Source organism: Ctenocephalides felis, unplaced genomic scaffold (genome assembly GCF_003426905.1).
Source record: "Ctenocephalides felis isolate EL2017-DRISC unplaced genomic scaffold, ASM342690v1 CF-g0.4_SCAFFOLD_03572, whole genome shotgun sequence".
NCBI classification, from domain to species: domain Eukaryota; kingdom Metazoa; phylum Arthropoda; class Insecta; order Siphonaptera; family Pulicidae; genus Ctenocephalides; species Ctenocephalides felis.
In genome coordinates, this window is record NW_020539726.1 from 39,022,794 (window position 1) to 39,041,860 (window position 19,067).

The 19,067-nt window shown below is 27.4% G+C and overlaps 2 protein-coding genes across 2 annotated transcripts in view; both read left to right on the forward strand.

Annotated features, from left to right (window-relative positions):
• LOC113388451 (roundabout homolog 2-like) overlaps positions 1-6,814 on the forward strand; it is a 196,578-nt gene extending 189,764 nt beyond the window's left edge. Inside the window, exon 6 of the mRNA XM_026625828.1 lies at positions 6,681-6,814. Within this exon, the coding sequence (XP_026481613.1) occupies positions 6,681-6,814 (134 nt within the window). The remainder of the gene's footprint in view (positions 1-6,680) is intronic.
• Positions 6,685-19,067, forward strand: part of LOC113387696 (protein sax-3-like) — a 30,798-nt gene continuing 18,415 nt past the window's right edge. Inside the window, 3 exon segments of the mRNA XM_026625059.1 lie at positions 6,685-6,799; positions 7,028-7,190; positions 9,212-9,478. Coding sequence (XP_026480844.1) covers positions 7,088-7,190; positions 9,212-9,478 — 370 coding nt within the window. The 5' untranslated portion in view covers positions 6,685-6,799; positions 7,028-7,087.

The following is a 19,067-nucleotide window of genomic DNA, read 5'->3' on the forward strand; positions in this document are numbered from 1 at the left end:
TTTCTGAACATTTTGGCGTACTTGAAAAAAATGAATGTGTGTATGTTATTTGTGCAATTTTTGTCCACGTTTTCGGGCGCAAATTTTAATAGTTAAAAAAAACATTCGATTTCTATTGATAGGGAGATGTGCTGATTAGTTTTTGGCAAAAACAGGTCTCGCCATTACGGAGATACGGAGCTAAATGTGCAAAAAAAATGGTAATTTCGTTTTTAAGAGAACGAAGCGTCCGGTTAGAATGATTAAAAAAACATTTTATTTGTATTCACAAAACAAAAAAATCATCAAATTTTTGCTAAGGCAGGACTAGCGGTTTCAGAGATCAAATAAAAAAAGTAAAAAAAAACATTTGGCGGTCAAAAATTATAATTATATATATGGACATCAAAGCATCAGATATCCTATACAGATTCTTATAATAAGAATACATTTTATTACATTTCGGGTTCCGTAAAATTGTTCATCCGTTAGACTGCGAAGCAGCGCTTACGCGCTTCTATAGTACGTCTCCAAGTAGTTGTTAAACTTATTTTCAAACTAAAAAAAAAAACGTTTTTTACAAAAGTTTTTATTTCCAAAAAAGTCATTTTTTTCAAAAATTTAAATTCTCTCAAAAATCTATTTTTTTCTTTAATCTTCTTTAAAAAATTTAATTTTTGGTACAAGAAGTTCCAGCAATTTTCCTTAAGACACGATGCCATACACCACTAGTTGCTAATTACACAGAAATGGCTCGGCCGATCGTCCCGCAAAATTGATAAACGCTAGTACTCATCAAGATACATTGAATGACTTTTAGAAATCTGAAATCGGTTCAGCCGTTTTGAGAAAACGTTGATGAAATGTCGAAAATCAGCTTTCGGCCTCTTTAATACATATAAATACAAATTCAAATCCTTGCGGACCATTTGTTTTAGTTATTTATCTTATACACTTTTGTATGCAGTGTCCGCGTGTATTACCTTGTGGAACTCCATTAATTATATATATATATATATATATATATATATATATATGTGTGTGTGTGTGTGTATGTTGTACAACGTGTGCAGGCCAAAATCAATAATTTAATTCCCGACATCATAACACGAACGCACCGCCAATTAGTAAATTGGTCTGGTGGTGGTGGTGACGATGTTAGATACATGAATATATAATTCAACCACACACGCACACACACAAAGAGACTATACTGACGAGCAAATCTAACAAAGAAACTGATAAAACGCAAAATTTTGAGCAAAAGGCTCCGACTATGTTAAAAGGGACTTTACTGACGAGCGAACATGCATAATAAACTAATGAAATGCGGAATTTAGAGCAAGGGAATCTGAATCTAAGGAAAGGGACTCTACTGACAAGTAAACTAAAATGTAACTTGCTAAAGAAATTTATTTAATGCTATATAAAACGCGAGTCGTCGATTTTGAAAAAAGGAACTTTACTGACGAGCAAACCAAAAATGTAAATTTCATATTTAAAGCAGGGGTCATTGAGTTTAAAAAAGGGTCTCTACTGACGAGCAAATTAAAATTGTAAATTTTATATTTAAAGCATGAGACGTGGATTTTCTGAAAAGAAACTCTACTGACGAGCAAAAAATCTATTTGCTATATTTCAAGCATTAGTCGTCAATTTTAAGCAAAAGGGCTCTACTGACGAGCAAAAAAAATCTACTTGCTATATTTAAAGTATCGTTTATCGATTTTGTGCAAAAGGGACTCTACTGACGAGCAAAACAAGATCTACATGCTATATTTAAAGAATGAGTCATCGATTTGGAGAAAAGGGACTCTACTGACGAGCAAATAATTTAAATGAATTATTTAAAGTGCTAGTCATCGATTTTGACAAAAGGGACTCTACTGACGAGCAAAATTAAATCTTAAGTACTAGAAAAAAAGAACTCTACTGATAAGCAAATTTGAATTCCACAAAACCTAAAAAAGGACTCTACTAACAAGTAAAATGTAACGTAAAACGAAGAAAGAACTCTATTGACGAGCAAAATCAAATTTCACATAAATTAAGAAAAGGACTCTACTGACAAACAAAATTCAAAATATATAAAAATTAAAAAAATCCAAACAAATTAAGAAAAGAACTCTACTGACGAGCAAAATTCCACATAAAATAAGAAGATGACTCTACCGACAAGCAAAATTAAAATAAATAGAATTTTTAAAAAATCTATATAAATTGAGATATGGTCTCTACTGACGAGCAAACTAAAACTCGACTTGAGACACAAAGACCTTTCTTGCGAGAAAACTATATAGCAACCTGTAAACAAAAAAATGACTTTACTGACTTTTATTTATTCGAATAATTTTTTAAAACATGAGATAAAAAATGAAAAAATATTTCGTGGTTAAGTTAATAATTGCTCTTGGCACCGCTAGAGGCGCTGCTGATCGTAGCATGATGTTAAAGGTTTATATATTAGCTTTTATTTAATCCAATTAAATGATATATAATTTTTTTGCATAGTTTTATTGTCAATCAAAATAATATACATTTTGTAAGACAATATGATGTTGGTGTTAATGCATTTAAGAGATTATCTCCTATGAGATATCTCTATTTTTTTCATTTTTGACATTTTATTTGAGATCGTATGGCCATTTTTTTTTCAATCTTCGTGTTGGATATTATTGATATATAAATGACAACACAGAACGTATAAAAGGGCCATATTCTAGAAAAAATTGTCTAACCTAGTTTCTTTTTTTCTTCAATCGTATTCAGCAATTTTAGACTCTCCAAGTAGTTTTTTAGAGTCCACCTCTCTGATCAAACCAAACATATTTTCAATATTTGTTTGGCTGATATATGTTACATGGTTTTACGTGGCTGATTTGAATTTCACAGTATAATTAAAGAGTTAAGTGTGTGGGGTTCTAAAACTCATAATTTTATTTAAAGCAGTTGTACATTTAAGATCACCCATATGGATGTATATACATTTCGGTTATAGACTGTAGTGTAAAAAACATTATAATTTTCAACTAATTGGTAAATATCAGTATATTTATTTGAATTGTAGACATGGGTACAGTACAACGTCTGTCGGGTCATCTAGTATATATATATATATATATATATATATATATATATATATATATATATATGCATAATCCTCTCCTCTGATTTTAAATCAAATCTCCAAAGTTACAACCAAACACCATCCAAATTAATTCATTCAGAACGACTTGTCGCCAACACTAACAATGTGCCCCAGAGCACTTCGTTGCCATTACAGTTACATTTACACTTTACAGCTATAGTTATAGTTATAGTTATAGTTTCCGGGTGTTTCACAGCTGCAACTGGTCTGTTTCGACCACTCGAAGAGATTCACACCGAATTTAACACATTATCATCGCCTTTGTAAACAACAATTAGACGACAGATGTTTCGGAGAACCCAAAAGGGTATAATTATTCTGTGCTAGTGCTGCAGTTGACAGTTTTCAGAAAATTATTTTGAGGATGGTTGAATATATATTGTTATATATATACATTGAATCATAGATAGATTACTTTTTAAAAATAAGCTGCAAAAACTCCTTGAACAATTTTGAGATGTAGTTTTGGAGAAAAAATTCTGGTTTAATAAAAAACAGTACTAGATATTATTTAAAAAGAACAGGAAAATAGGTTGGAAACATATTTAAAAAATTTGGCGTCAAAAGAAAAGGGTAAAGAAAGTCGTAGGGATAGAGTAATGTCTTCTGTTCTATATTGACGATGATACAATATGAGCAAAAAAATAAACAACAAGGAATACTATGCATGCATTAGTATTTTATATTTTTTATATTTCATTGAATTATGTGACATAATTTTGCTCGTCAGTAGAGTCCCTTTTTACTTCTGTTGAAACTTGATTTTGCTCATCAGTAGAATCTTTTTCTCATTTTTTGTTTTTTTATTTTGCTTGTCAGTAGAGTCCTTTCCTAATTTTCTCTTATTATTTACGGAATTTTATAAATACATTTTGTGTCGAGTATAATTTTGCTCGTCAGTCGAGTCCTTTTCTTATTTCCACTGGAATACATTTTTGCTCATCAATAGAGTCCTTTCCTAATTTTCTGTGAAAATCAATTTTACTCGTCTGTAGTCTTTTTCTCATTTCATGTTCAATTCATTTTTGCGTAAGTAAAGTATTTTTCTCATTTTTTTGCAATGTAATTTTGTTTGTCAGTAGAGTCATTTTCTTGTTGTATGTGACATTTGTTTTGCTCATCAGTAGAGTCCTTTATTCATTTTTTGTTGAACTCAATTTTGCTCGTCAGCCTAGTCCTTTTTTTCATTTTATGTATACATATTTTATTTTGCTCGTCAGTAGAGTCATTTCCTAATTTTATGTGAAATTCGATTTTGCTTGTCAGTAGAGTCCTTTTCTTATTTTCTATGAAATTTAATTTTGCTCGTCAGTATAGTCATTTTTTATTATATGTATATTTTATTTTGCTCATCAGTAGAGTCCTTTTCTCGTTTTATATGGCATTTCTGTTTGCTCGTTAGTAGAGTCCTATGGAATTTCTTAAAGTGACAATGACATTTAATTTTGCTCGTCCTTTCCGTATTTTATGCTGGATTCAATTTTGCTCGTCAGTAGAGTCCTTTTCTTATTTTATATATAATTTAATTTTGCTCGTCAGTAGAGTCTTTTTCTTATTTTATGTGGAATTTAGTTTTGCTCGTCAGTAGAGTCCTTTTGCCATTTTTAAAAGAGAGACTTTCTATTTTTATTCCAATGTATTTCTCAGTTTAGTTCTCTTTTTCACTTTTTATCAAATTTCAGTTTGTTCGTTAGTAGAGTTCTTTCACATTTGATTCAATTCAATAAACCATTTTGATTTGTGACTTAAAGTGATAAAAATTTTATTAATACAAGACATATTTTTTATTAATTTAATGTGATTTTAATTTAAATTTTAGTAATATAATACGTTATCTTTAATCTAATTTGAACGACTCAAGTTATTTTTCGTACGTTTCGACTTAGAATTTTGGTCATCGTTACATGACTTTTTTTTAAATGTTATAAGTCTCCAGCTCTCTGCTAATTTAGCTGCTGCAGCAGCTTCTGCCAGCGGCTGTTCGAATGACTCTCGAGGAATTCCGAATGTAAATAAATATAAACGGTTCTACCAAGAATAACTTTGCGAAAATACACACTGCAGGTCTTTTACACCGACAACTTATTAACCGTTTTTGACCGCATTGTTTAGCAAAATAGTAATAATACCAAAAAAAAAATTAAGAAGCGACATAATAAAAAATTGAAGTAAAACTTATTTGCTACTGTACAATATGGCATTTAAGTAAAAATAAACACATCATATAACAATTTCGTATAATGTTTATTAGTAATATATGGTAACACTCGTGATGCGTTGACGCATTTATTAATGTCGACAATTATGCACATTTATATAGTGATATATTATAAATTATATATTTATAATGGCATTAAAAATATGTATAATATTTAAAAACAATAATGTAATTAAAGTCATACTTCAAATATGATATAATCGGTTTGTCATTGTAATTAGCATTTAGGACTTGAATCATTTATTAGAGAAATTAAGTAATTGCTGATTAAGAAATTCTATAATATTCGTTCACACTGTGGATTATGTTAAACAACGCCTAAACAAATATTGTTTTCACAATTTCACTCAACATGTAATAATTGTGTTTGAAGAACTTCATGTAATAAAAAATTAACATACATTCATTGACTGCTTGTATTTTTTTTTACTTTTTTACTGGCGATATAATCTCATTCTTCGAACAGCTGTAATATCTGTCTTGCCTAAAAATATTACTTATTTTAAAAAATTGTGAAAAAGTCATCAGTTTTAGTATTTGTACGCATAGTAGACATAATAAAGAATATTGTGTGCAAATTTTACATGTTTAGCACAAACGGTTGATTTATGAAAAATAAAACAACTCTGCTTGTACAACAAATACAGTGTACTATTTAAATTAGTCATGAGGCGAGTGCACGTTTTGGAAAAATATTTTTATCTCAAAAAATTATATAAAGGTCATCAGTTTCAGTATTTGTACTCATAGTAGACATATTCAAGAATGTCATGTGCAAATTTCATAGGTTTTGCACAAACGGTGTATTCATAAAAAATAAAAAACTATACTTGTACAACAAATACAGTGTACGATGTAAATTAGTAATAAGGTGAATGCACATTTTGGAAAAACATTATTTAACTCAAAAAATTGTAAAAAAGTCATCATTTTTATAATTTGTACGCACAGTAGATATATGAAGAGTGTCATGTGCAAATTTTACATGTTTTAGACAAGACAGTGTATTAATGAAAAATAAAAGAGCTCTAAAAGAAAATAAAAGAATTTTAATAACTTCAAAGATTTATAGAAACTATGAACAATATAGCAATTATTTCAATAAACCTACTGATTGTACGGATTTACACCCTAGTCGCGCCTAAAGAAGTTTTACTTCGATAAACATAGTAAATGTTTACGCGTTCCAAAATTATATTTTTAGCATTTTAAAATGATGACTAATGTAATTGTTTGATAATTACTTTAAACTTTTGTTTTAACAAAATTATATTGATATTTTTATTGTAAATACTTCTAGAATGAAAATAATAATTTTATTATTTTTTATTCCAGTTCTTCGTGAAGATTTCCGATCAGAGCCGAAGGATACTCGTTTGGCTGCTGGAGAGACTGCTTTATTAGAATGTGGCCCTCCGAAAGGAAATCCAGAACCAACACTGACATGGCAAAAGGTAATAAAATTATAATTCAGCTCTAAAATAAATATATAACATATCTAATACATTTTTATAAATTTACAAAAGTTCCTGGCAAATTTTAGTGGATTTTAGTATCTTTCTACTCGAGAATTTGATAAATTTAGTAGATTTTTGTCTATTACATGTTTTTAATAATATATTTGTGGTTTCTACATATTTATTGAATGTAAGATCTTGTAAATTTTATGAATTTATTTTCAGAACGGTGTTACATTAGAATTACAATCACCACGTGTAAGAGTAGTCGATGGAGGAAATTTAATGATCAGAGAAGTCAGAACAAGTGATCAGGGCAGATACAGATGTGTTGCCCAAAATATGGTCGGACAGAGGGAAAGCATTGAAGCCAGACTTACCGTACATGGTAAGTAGAATCATAAACTTTCTCAAAAATCACATTTTCAAATAAAGTCAAATTACGACTTCAAAAACAATATTTAAATATGCAAAGCGCGTCCCCGAATTCCAAAACTTTATATCGTGTATCAAAAACCTAATCCCATCATTAAATCTTAATTATACTATATCACTTATTTGCTCCCCAAAAGTATCAAAGAACGTTCTTTGAATTTTAAACGACTTTAAATCCTCTGTATTAAACATGCCATCAATACGCGCGTCTCCCAATCTGTACACCCAATCTGTTTTGGGGCGCCCGCTTAGGGGAAGGGGTGAGAGTTCAGACAAAAATTGATTCAGTAATAGAAATTGATGTACTAAAGTCCCGCAGAATGCTTTATTACTACTATAAATTTTAGTATACTTACCACTCTCAAATGTGAAACATTGTCTTAAAAACTACTTGCCGCCCACTCTCGGGAAGAAAACTTTTACTTTTTTACATTAAATTTGTTAAAGTTCCCAATTTTGCGCAAGGATCAAAAGTCAATCGACTTGAATGAATAAGTAATTTTGTATCGGTAATGTTTTTTTTGTAAAATTAGTATTTAATAAAAAAATTTTGGGACCACACCGTCCTGAATAATACAGACAAAAATTGATTGCTCATCACGAACATAGGCCACTTTTATCATCTATTTTGCGCCTACTTATCCCTTTTATTTACTAGTTAACCTACAAATGTCCACTCTCACCATCGTATTTATATCATATTTACCCGGGAAACAAACTTTTACCTTTTCACATTAAGTTCCTAATTCTTCGCCAGGATCAAAAGTCGATCGACTTCTCGAAGTATGGTAAGATTTAAGGTTTTGAAAAGATTTAAGGGATCAAAGTTGCCTTTTCATTCGAGTGAGTGATGGTCTAAGGGATCAACAACTTTGGGGAATAAATGAATAATTTTGTATCGGTAATGATCTTTTTTAGTACAACCGTATCTCAAAAAGAATAAAAGACACGTATAAACGCATATCGATAAAAATCTAAGAGATCTTTCTGGCTTATTATTATTTTTTAATATTTTTCTTTCACACAAAAAATTGATAGAGTTATGATTGTTTAAAGAGTGCGCGGCCGCGCAATCAGAGTCTCAAAAATTTGATAATCAAGATAGAAAACATATTATTTACTTTATACGCAATTCTTATTATATCATACCGAAATTTATTTTTAAGTGATTTTTGGAGTTGAAAATTATTTTATTAAAAGGTATTAAAAATATTTTTTAATGTTATCCTTTAATATTAAAAACGATTTCTAGCGATAAAACGGCTCAATGTCCACTTATTTATTAAGGGATGGTGGCGGAACCCGAATCGTTTCCACATTTGAACTTGAGGTTAAGATCAGCCTAATTCCAGAATTTCATGGAATTCGGAGCACAGTAAAAAAATTCAGAGATTATACCCTTGTTTCTTCTCCGTTTACTGCACTATTACGAATAATAGTTAACCTATAAATGTCCACTTTTACCATCACTTTTTACCCAGCTACACAGGTACTACTTTTACCATCTACATTGCCTCTTTTCACCACTTTTAATTACAAGTTAACCTACAAATGTCCACTTTGACCATCAACTTTATATTATATTTACCTCTACCCCCCACGTCCGGGAAGCAAACTTCCTAACCCTGCGACGGGATCAAAAGACTGAAACTGATTACCCATCACAAACAGATACTAATTTTACTAGTGTCCACTTTTATCATCAACTTTTCATTATATTTACCCCTACACCCCCACGCTCGGGAAGCAAACTTTTACCTTTCCACATAAAATTCGCCTAGAACTTCCTAATTCTTCACAAGGATCAAAAGTCGATCGGTTAGATTTAGAGAGTCTCTGGAAAAGATTTAAAGGACAAAAGTTGCCTTTCCATTCATCAAGATCAGGAACTTTTATCATTTGGGGGCTATAGATAAATAATTTTGCATCGCATGGATTTTATCTCTAATTTTTTATCCCTTTTTTATTTTTCAGTAAAACCGTATCTCATAAAAGAACCTCGAGACCAGACTGTCCTGGTAGGGCAGAGTGTTCGGTTCGAATGTACTGCTGGAGGTGACCCTCAGCCTACTATCATGTGGCGTAGAGACGATGGCAAGATGCCAGTAGGCAGGGCAGGTGTCCAGGATGACAAGTCCCTAAGAATTGATGCAGTGACGGCGAACGATGAAGGGACTTATGTTTGCGAGGCTGATAATTTAGTTGGGAGCGCCCAGGCTAAGGCTGTGCTGGTGGTCAATGGTAAGTGAAATTTGTAGTATGTAATACACATATATATATATATATATATATATATATATATATATATATATATATATATATATATATATATATTGAATGGTAGAGTCTTGGATTTGTGTATATTTTGTAGAGTTTCGAACAAGAATCCAAAAATAATACAAAATAAAAAACAAGAAAAGTTTTTAAAAAAACAATTTCTTTATTTAATTATTTGTTTACTGTCAACGTTTCGGAACTAGGTACGTTCCATCTTCAGGACATCTGTCAAGAAACATGATCTTGATGAGATTTAAGCAAACAATATGTTTAGGAATAGAAAATAGATTTTTCTTAAATAATAAATCAATTGTAACAAATAATAATGTATAGAAATATGATAATATGATCAAAATGAAAATTTTGATTTTCATTTTTAATATCCTGTTCTGATAATCCACTCATTTGTTTTTATCATTTTCATTTTGATCATATTATCATATTTCTGTACATTATTATTTGTTACAATTAATTTATTATTTAAGAAAAATCTATTTTCTATTCCTAAACATATTGTTTGCTTAAATCTCATCAAGATCATGTTTCTTGACAGATGTCCTGAAGATGGAACGTACCTAGTTCCGAAACGTCGACAGTAAACAAATAATTAAATAAAGAAATTGTTTATTAAAAACTTTTCTTGTTTTTTATTTTGTATTATTTTTGGATTCTTGTTCGAAACTCTACAAAATATATATATATATATATATACTAGCTAACCCGGCAAACGTTGTTTTGCCATAAAAAATAAGCCTAAATTGATAAAAAATTAATAAAAGTGCCAAAAATCAAATATTTAATAGATTTTGACTCTGATTTGTTGAAAAATAGTTAAAAAAATTGTTATAATTTTAAAAATTATTTGACATTTCATACTTCAAAAATTAATTCACTCGCATCATAGTTTTTTGTTTATTACACTTTTGTCATGTCATATATGTCAATAAAATTTTCTTTCAAATATTATTTATTTGATAATAAATTATTAATCATTTTAAGTCTTCAATGAATAATTATATAATTGTTAAATTCATACGTTTGGCTAAATCAACACAGGAATTTCGTGAAAATAAATATTTTTTTACATAAAGATCTGATTTTTGTCATTTGCATTTTATTTCAAATTAATTATAATTGTCCAAATATTTTCTTTTTGGTCAAAATTTAATATAATATGATATAATATTTAGTTTGTCTAGTTTGTTTTTGTCAGATTCCAATGATACCCTCAGATTGTACTATTCCATTTAAGAGGTTACAATTTACAGTAAGATTAGCATTTGCGATGACAATCAAAATATATCTTAACTGATATTTTAATATTAATATTATATTTTAATTACACAAATTTCTTTACACTCCGATAAATAATTCCAACGCATCATAGTGTTTTGTTTATTTTAATTTTGTTTATGTCAATTTTTTTTTAAATTAAAGAATAAATTAAATTTTAGTCTAAATCAACGCAGTATCTTTATTTAAATATACAATTTTTTATATAAATATTTGATTTTTTACATTTGCATTTAATTAAAAAGTAGTGAATGTCAATTTCATATATCCAATGCACTAAATTTATAAATGTCAAAATATTTCCTTCTTGGTTCAAAATTAATATAATATGATAATATTTATTTTACAATAATGTTTTGTATCTATAATTTGTTTGGCAATATTGCCTATAACATAACTTGGAATAATTAATTTATTTGCTTCTTATTGAAGTAAGTCGTTAAACATTTTTATTGTGAAATGTCAAAATTTTGTTTATGATTAATTTTAAATTCAATATGCCGCTTTTTTATTGTGATGTCTGATCTATAATGTTTTGATGAAGTTTTGGTTTCCAAAATAATTTAGTAAGCTAATCAAATTAATCTAAATTGTAAATCTATTTATATAATTATTTTCATAAATATTGACAAATGACATTTGACGATTTTCATGTCAACATTTATTCAAATTTTTAAGCATTGATTTTTAATTAGATTTAAAACTATAAACAGTGATTTTGAATATAGCATTTCATCAAATTTGGATTTAAATGTTGGATATTTCTATATATGTACATGTTTTTGAATTTTATTTTTTGAAATGTCAAATTTTTTTTCAAAAATTATATATCGAAATTTCCTTAAATTTTGACATTTGTCATTTTAGTGTTCTGTTTTTTTTTTGGCTATTTTCTGTCAAAATTTTTAGAAATTTATAAAAATTATACATTTATATTTCAAATTTACTTTTCAAAATTTCCTATAACCTAAGTTGGATATATATGCACACGATGACCCAATAAAATTTAAAATCGGTCCAGTAGTTTGGGCGTCCATCGCGAACCAACATCGTGACACGAGATTCATATATATATATATATATATATATATATATATATATATATATACATATACATATATATGTAATCAATGCAATATGCTTTTATTTCTGAACGATTTCGACCCCTCGATAAAAAACGCACAATGATTTTCTGCACTAAAGAAAATAGCGAACAAGACAAAAACTTATGGTGATTTTTGTATATATATATATATATATATATATATATATATATATATATATATATATATATATATATGTTATGGAGACAGAATAGCCACTCGAAATTCATGAACCGGAGGGAATGATATTTTATTCATGATTCCAAAAAGCTAAAAAGCTAAAAAGGTTCTTCATATGATAACATCATGCACAGATGCTACTTTGCGCTCGAATTTATATTTCTATAGAAATTTATAAATGTATATATATATATATATATATATATATATATAATTATCTAAGTGCAAAATAGCAATTTATAAATTAATGCAACACCAAAATGCAATATTCGGATTTGATCAATTTATTTAAAAAAATATATATATTTTCATTGAATGTAAATTTCAAATGTTTAATAATTTATATAAATTCTTTATTTTTTAATAAAAATCTAGAATTCATCAAAAATGAATGTTTCAAAAAATGAAAGTACAAAAATGAATAAAAATTATCCGAGTATTAAAAATTATTCAATTTTTTTAAAAAAAATTTAAGAAAATAAATTGTTTAATTCATATGAGTTTTAAATTATCCGAAACTGTTTAATATTTTCTAAAATCCTTTTTTTTTTAAATAAATGAACGTCAATTTCAAATTATGTAAAACTGTTTAATATTTTCTAAAATTCAATTTTTTTTTCAAAATAAATGAACGTAAATTTAAAACGTTTAATATTTTCTATAAAATTTAAATTTAACAAAAATATGAGTTTTACAAAAAATTAATTAATAATTTGAAAAAATTTATAATAAAATTTGTTGGATATTTTTAGAATATTAATTATTGTTTAATTTTCTTAAAAAAAAATTAAAAAATGAAAATATTCAATTAATGTTATTTATTTTATTAATGTAATTTAATTATATAATGAAAATCAAAAAATCAACATTTATCAAAAATTGAATGATTATTTTTAAAGTATTTTAAATTGATCAAATTTTAATTAATTTTAAAAAATAATAAAAAAATATCCACAAAATATTGAAAAAAAAACAAAGTTTTACCAATGGTATTTAGCAATAAATGTAAAATTTAAAAAAAGAGAATTGTTAACAAAATATTAATGCAAAAAAGATATTTTGTTTAATTCTAAATTTAAAAAAAATAATAATTTATATAATATCCAAAATTCATCCTTTTTTCATTAAAAATTGAAAAAATGAAATGTATCTTTTTTTTTATTTTTAACATGTGAATTGAAAAAAATTAATATTCATAAATAAATAATCCATAAAATATTTTAAATTCCTCTACTTATTATAAAATTGTTTAAAAAAATGAAAACTTTCAAAAATTTTAACTAAACTTTTCAAAACAAAAATCAAAAAATGTAAGATTTAAAAATGAAGAAAATGTTTAATAAAATGTAAATTTAAAATTAATGTTATTTTTTTGCATAAATTTATAAGAAAGATAATTTTCAAAATATTGAAATTTGTTGAATCGAAATTTGAAAGTTGATTGGTTCCAAGTTTACCAAAATTTTTAATAAATCCTAAAAAATAATTTAAACTTGTTTCAAAAAGTTCTTTTTTTTTTAAAGAAAATTAAACGAAATTTAATAAAATGAATATTTGGAAACTTAATAACTAATTTTTTTTTTCAAATATTAAAAATTGTTACATTTTTATGTATAAAAAAATTTTATATATAAAAAATATATAAATAATATTATTTGTTATTATTTTTAATTTTTTAAATATTATTTATATTATAAAATAATAAAAAATTCTGAATATTTGAAATTAATCAATTTGTTTAAAAGATATTAAAAAAAGTTAAATATTAAAAAAATTCTTAGGAAAAAATATAATATAAATCGATCGATTTTTAAACAAACATGCTTAAAAAATGTGGATAAACATTTCTGAAATGCTGAAAAAATGATAAATAATATTAACTAGTAATATTATAAATTCCAAATAATATTATAAATATAAATGATTTTTATTTTTGACCTGTTTCATAAAATTACTCAAAAAAATGTCAGATCAAAAAAATGACTATTTTCAAAATATTCAAAATTGTGAATACAAAATTTAACAAAAAAAATCAAAATAATCAAAAATGTTCTTTCAATATTCAAAATTAATCTAGTTTTGCAAAAAATACTCCAAAAAATAAAAAAAATTAAAAATGTTATATGTTATAATAATTTCGAACTATTTAAAAGAAGAACAAAAATATTCAAAATATTAACCCTAAAATTTCAAAAAAAAGGATTGTGAAAAATTTCCAGAATATGGCAAAACATTCAGTCTTATATTGGTTATATAGTTGTCCTCAAACTAAAAGTTCTAGCAAATTGCCTCAGGCCATACACTACTAGTTACCAGAAATTTTTCCAAAAAATCCTTTTCTCTCAAAACTCGCAAAAATTTTCCCAAAAAATCCACTTTCTCTCAAAACATTCAAAGTTTTTGACAAAAATCATTTTTGTAAAAAAATCTTATATTCGTTATATAGTTGTCCTCAAACTAAAAGTTCAAGCAAATTGTCTTAGACAATACACCACTAGTTACCAAAAATTTTCCCAAAAAATCCACTTTCTCTCAAAACTCGCAAAAATTTTCCCAAAAAATCCACTTTCTCTCAGAACTCGCAAAAATTCTTCCAAAAAATCTACTTTCTCTCAAAACATTCAAAGTTTTTGTTAAAAATCATTCTTGTAAAAAAAATCTTATTTTCGTTATATAGTTGTTCTCAAACTAATTATTCTAGGAATTTACCATAAACCACTAGTTACCAAAAATTTTACCAAAAAGTCCACTTTCTCTCAAAACTCCCAAAAATTCACTTTCTCTCAAAACATTCAAAGTTTTTGTTAAAAGAGCATTTTCTTATAAAAACTCATATACTCATTCAATAGTTATCCTCAAACTAAAAGTTTAAACAAATTGCCTAAGTCCATACACCACTAGTTACCAAAAAAATTTCCCAAAAATCCACTTTCTCTCCAAAATCAATAACCGCCGCCAACGTCTTCTTCCTAATCCATACTTTTCATTTCTGTCAAACCGTTAAGTGCTTTCATTACTCAAAGAACACGTGAAGCCCTTATATCACATTTCCCTTAAAACCCTCCTTTAGCCCCTCAAACCCTCCAAGGGATAAACATCCCTTCATTTCTTGCCATTTCTTGACTTTATAATCGCGAGACGTTTTTATTCGCACAGAAATAAGGAATCGACGACGAAAGTTTTTTCACGACGTCTGACTTTGAAATTGAATTTTTGTAAAAACTGATTTTATAAAAATATAAAATAAAATGACAGGGCCGGACTAGGATAATGTCGTAATTTGAACCTGCCTTAAGACAGGGCACCAATGAGAATTCTATGAAAAATGTTAATTGTTAGTTGGTTTTGATACTATCTATTTTGTAGTATGTCTGATGCGCTACAGAGGCGTTGCAGTCGCAATTTTGAGTGCAGATTAGAACCAAAATTTAGCGTTGATTAAAACCAACATAAAAGATCTTATCGTAAAGAAATCGTAAAATAAACATATACTGCCACTTAAAACGTAATATTTTTTGTTATCTTATTTTTATTACCTTGATGCGTTTTGTTTATATTACCTTGTCTTTTCTATTATTATTTATATTTTTAGGTTCTTGATTAACGATGTGAGATTTTTAGGGTTAGGGTTGGGGGTTTTGACAAAAAATCGCGAATTATAACTTGGGAGAGGTAGAGGTATAGTAAGATATCACGTCTATTTATTGTTTACCATAATTATTTTAAAAAATCCAAACTTTTGAAAAATTTTCACAATTTTTTTTTTGTAACTAAAAATAAACGTAATGTTTGTTGGGGGAGGAGGGTTAATTTTGAATATTAAAACGTTTTACTAAGGGAATGGGGGGGCTTTTACAAATCGATCACATTATTAATAGACGCCCCCTTATCGATATTAAAATTATTATTCATTTTGGATTATTTGCGGAAAGATAAATGAGTCTAAATATTTTTTAGACAAGCCTAAATATTTTTAGATGAGCTTAAGTATTTTTGGACAAGCCTAAATATTTTTAAACAAACCTGAAATATTTTTAGACGAGCTTAAATATTTTTGAATTTACTACATACTTTGAGACGAGCACAAGTATTTTTATAGACGAGCCTAAGTATTTTTAGATCAGTCTAAATATTTTCATAGGCGAGCCTAAATATTTTTAGACAAGTCCAAATATTTTCAAATGAACTTAATATTTTTAGAGCCTAAATATTTTTAGATGAGCCTGAATATTATTAAATAAACTTAAATATTTTTAGACAAACCTGAATATTTTTAGGCGAGTCTAAATATTTTTGGACAACCCTAAGTATTTTTGTAGGCGAGCCTAAATATTTTTGGATAAACCTACACACTTTTAGACAAGCCTAAGTATTTTTATAGACGAGCATAAATATTTTTTAACAAACCTACATATTCTTAGACGAGCCTAAATAATTTTTGATGAGTCTAAATATTTTTAGACGAGCCTAAATATTTTTAGGTGTGGCTAAATATTTTTAGGCGAGTCTGAATATTTTTAGAGTAGTCTGAATATTTTTAGACGAGTCTGAATATTTTTAGACGAGTCTGAATATTTTTAGACAAGTTTAAGTATTTTTATAGACGTGCCTAAATATTTCTGGACAAGCCCAAATATTTTTTGATGAGCCTAAATATTTTTAGACGAGCTTAAACATTTTTATAAATGAACTAAATATTTTTAAACGAGTCTAAATATTTTTGAGCAAACCTACATATTTTCAGACCAGCCTAAGTATTTTTATATACGAGCCTAAATATTTTTGGACAAGTCTGAATATTTTTAAACAAATCTGAAATAATAAATGAACTAAATATCTTTGAAGGCGCCTAAATATTTTTGAACAAACCTACATATTTTTAAACGAGCCTAAATGTTATTAAACGAGCCTGAATATTTTTTGGCGAGTCTAAATATTTTTGGACAAACCTAAATATTTTTGGACAAGCCTAAATATAAAATATTTATATAGATCAGCCTAAATATTTTCGAACAAACCTACATATTTTTAGACGAGTCTAAATATTTTCGAACAAACCTAAATATTTTTTGAGTACCTAACTATTTTTACAGATGATATTTTTAGACAAGCCTGAATATTATTAAACAAATCTGAAATATTTTTAGACTAGCCTAAATATTTTTAGACGAGCCTAAATATTTTTATATTACGAGCCTAAATATTTTTGAACAAACCTAAATAGTTTTGAATAGACCTACATATTTTTAGACAAGCCTGAATATTATTAAACGAACTTAAATATTTTTAGACAAGTTTGAATATTTTTAAACAAACCTGAAATATTTTCGGACAAGCCTAAGTATTTTTATAGACGAGCCTAAATATTTTTAAACGAGCTTCAATATTTTTGGACAAACCTAAATATTTTTGGACGAGCCTAAGTATATTTATAGACGAGCCTAAATATTTTTAGACGAGCCTAAATATTTTTGGACGAGCCCAAGCATTTTTAGGCAAGCTTAAAAATTTATAGACAAGCTTTCTGAGCTATAAAAAAATATAGGAATAAAAATATACAGGTCAGCTAAAAATTATATAGACAAGGGAGAGGTGTAGTAAGATATCACATGTATTTATTTTTTGCCTAAGTTTTTTTTAAAAAAAAATCCAAATATTTTTAGAAAAAAAAATTGAAAATATCACAATTTTTTCTCGAAACTAAAAATACGCCTGATGTTTGATCAGGAAAGAGGGGGGGAGGGGTAATTTTGATTTTTACCACGTATCACCAAGGTGGAGAAGGGGTCGAAAAATCCTTTACAAATCGATCACGTGATTAATGGATTATTATTTATTTTGGATTATTTGTGGAAAGATTATTTATAGATAGACTTGTCTAACACAATATTTTGCCCAAATATGATATCTGCAAAAGTATTTGTAGTCTCGAAGATACTTCTGCATAAATTACCAAAATTTGACACTTTTGGGAAACAACAGTCCCTCAATCCCTCAATCCCTCAACCCCTCGATCCCTCGATCTCCTCGTCGACTCCTCATCATTTACAAAATCTGTTGCATCGCAAACGAGTGACTTTTCATAAAAGCAATACTCGCGAAGTAACTCATACTTTCCTTCTGCATTTTTTTTTTGCACCACCACCGCCACCAACCCTTATATTTTCTTTCTCCTTGATGCCTTTTCGATAAGCCAACACCACCATCCATTTCTTCAAGTCAGAGTAGTCGTTTCTTTCGAGCGCCTGTCTGCACTTGCAGGCAAGTGTTGTATATCGAAATGAAGGTGCAAGAAATGAATAACGTTCGAGTGAAAAAGTGAAAAAAAATCAAGGGAATCGAAATAAAAAGACTAAGGGTATAATGAAAAAAAGTAGACTGAGTCGGTGTCGGAGACGAAGGCAACATGTTGCAACGACATTGCCCTTGCCTTGCCTTGCCCTTCGACGAAGACGGTAATGGATTTTGCGATACTCATTGCAAGAGGGTGTAGGGCTAAGAAAGGGTTTGTGAACCTAAGGATTGTATTGAAAATAGTTAATGTTTTATCAAGATTTGTACAAAAATTGATATTTTAGAAAACCTAAAAATTTAAGTCTAAAAGTGTATAGAGAGTCTGAATAAATATAAATGAACTTAAAATTACAACCAAGACTAAAATTATTGACGAGCCTTAAACATATATAGACGAAACCCAAAATATAAATACTAATACGCCTAAAAATTAGTGAAGATGTCTAAATTTGAATTCAGAAGTCTGAGAATAAATAAAGAAACCTAAAAATAATCTATACGGTGATTATTTTTAGGCTTCTTTATTTATTCTCAGACTTCTCTATTAAAAAATAAAGAAACGTATAAATAAATTAAAAAGGATAAACAAAAATTAAATAGTTTAAAGGTAAAATACAGAAGTTCAAAAAACGACTTTGAAAATAAATAAATTAGCCTAAGACTAAATACAGATAGCCCAGATA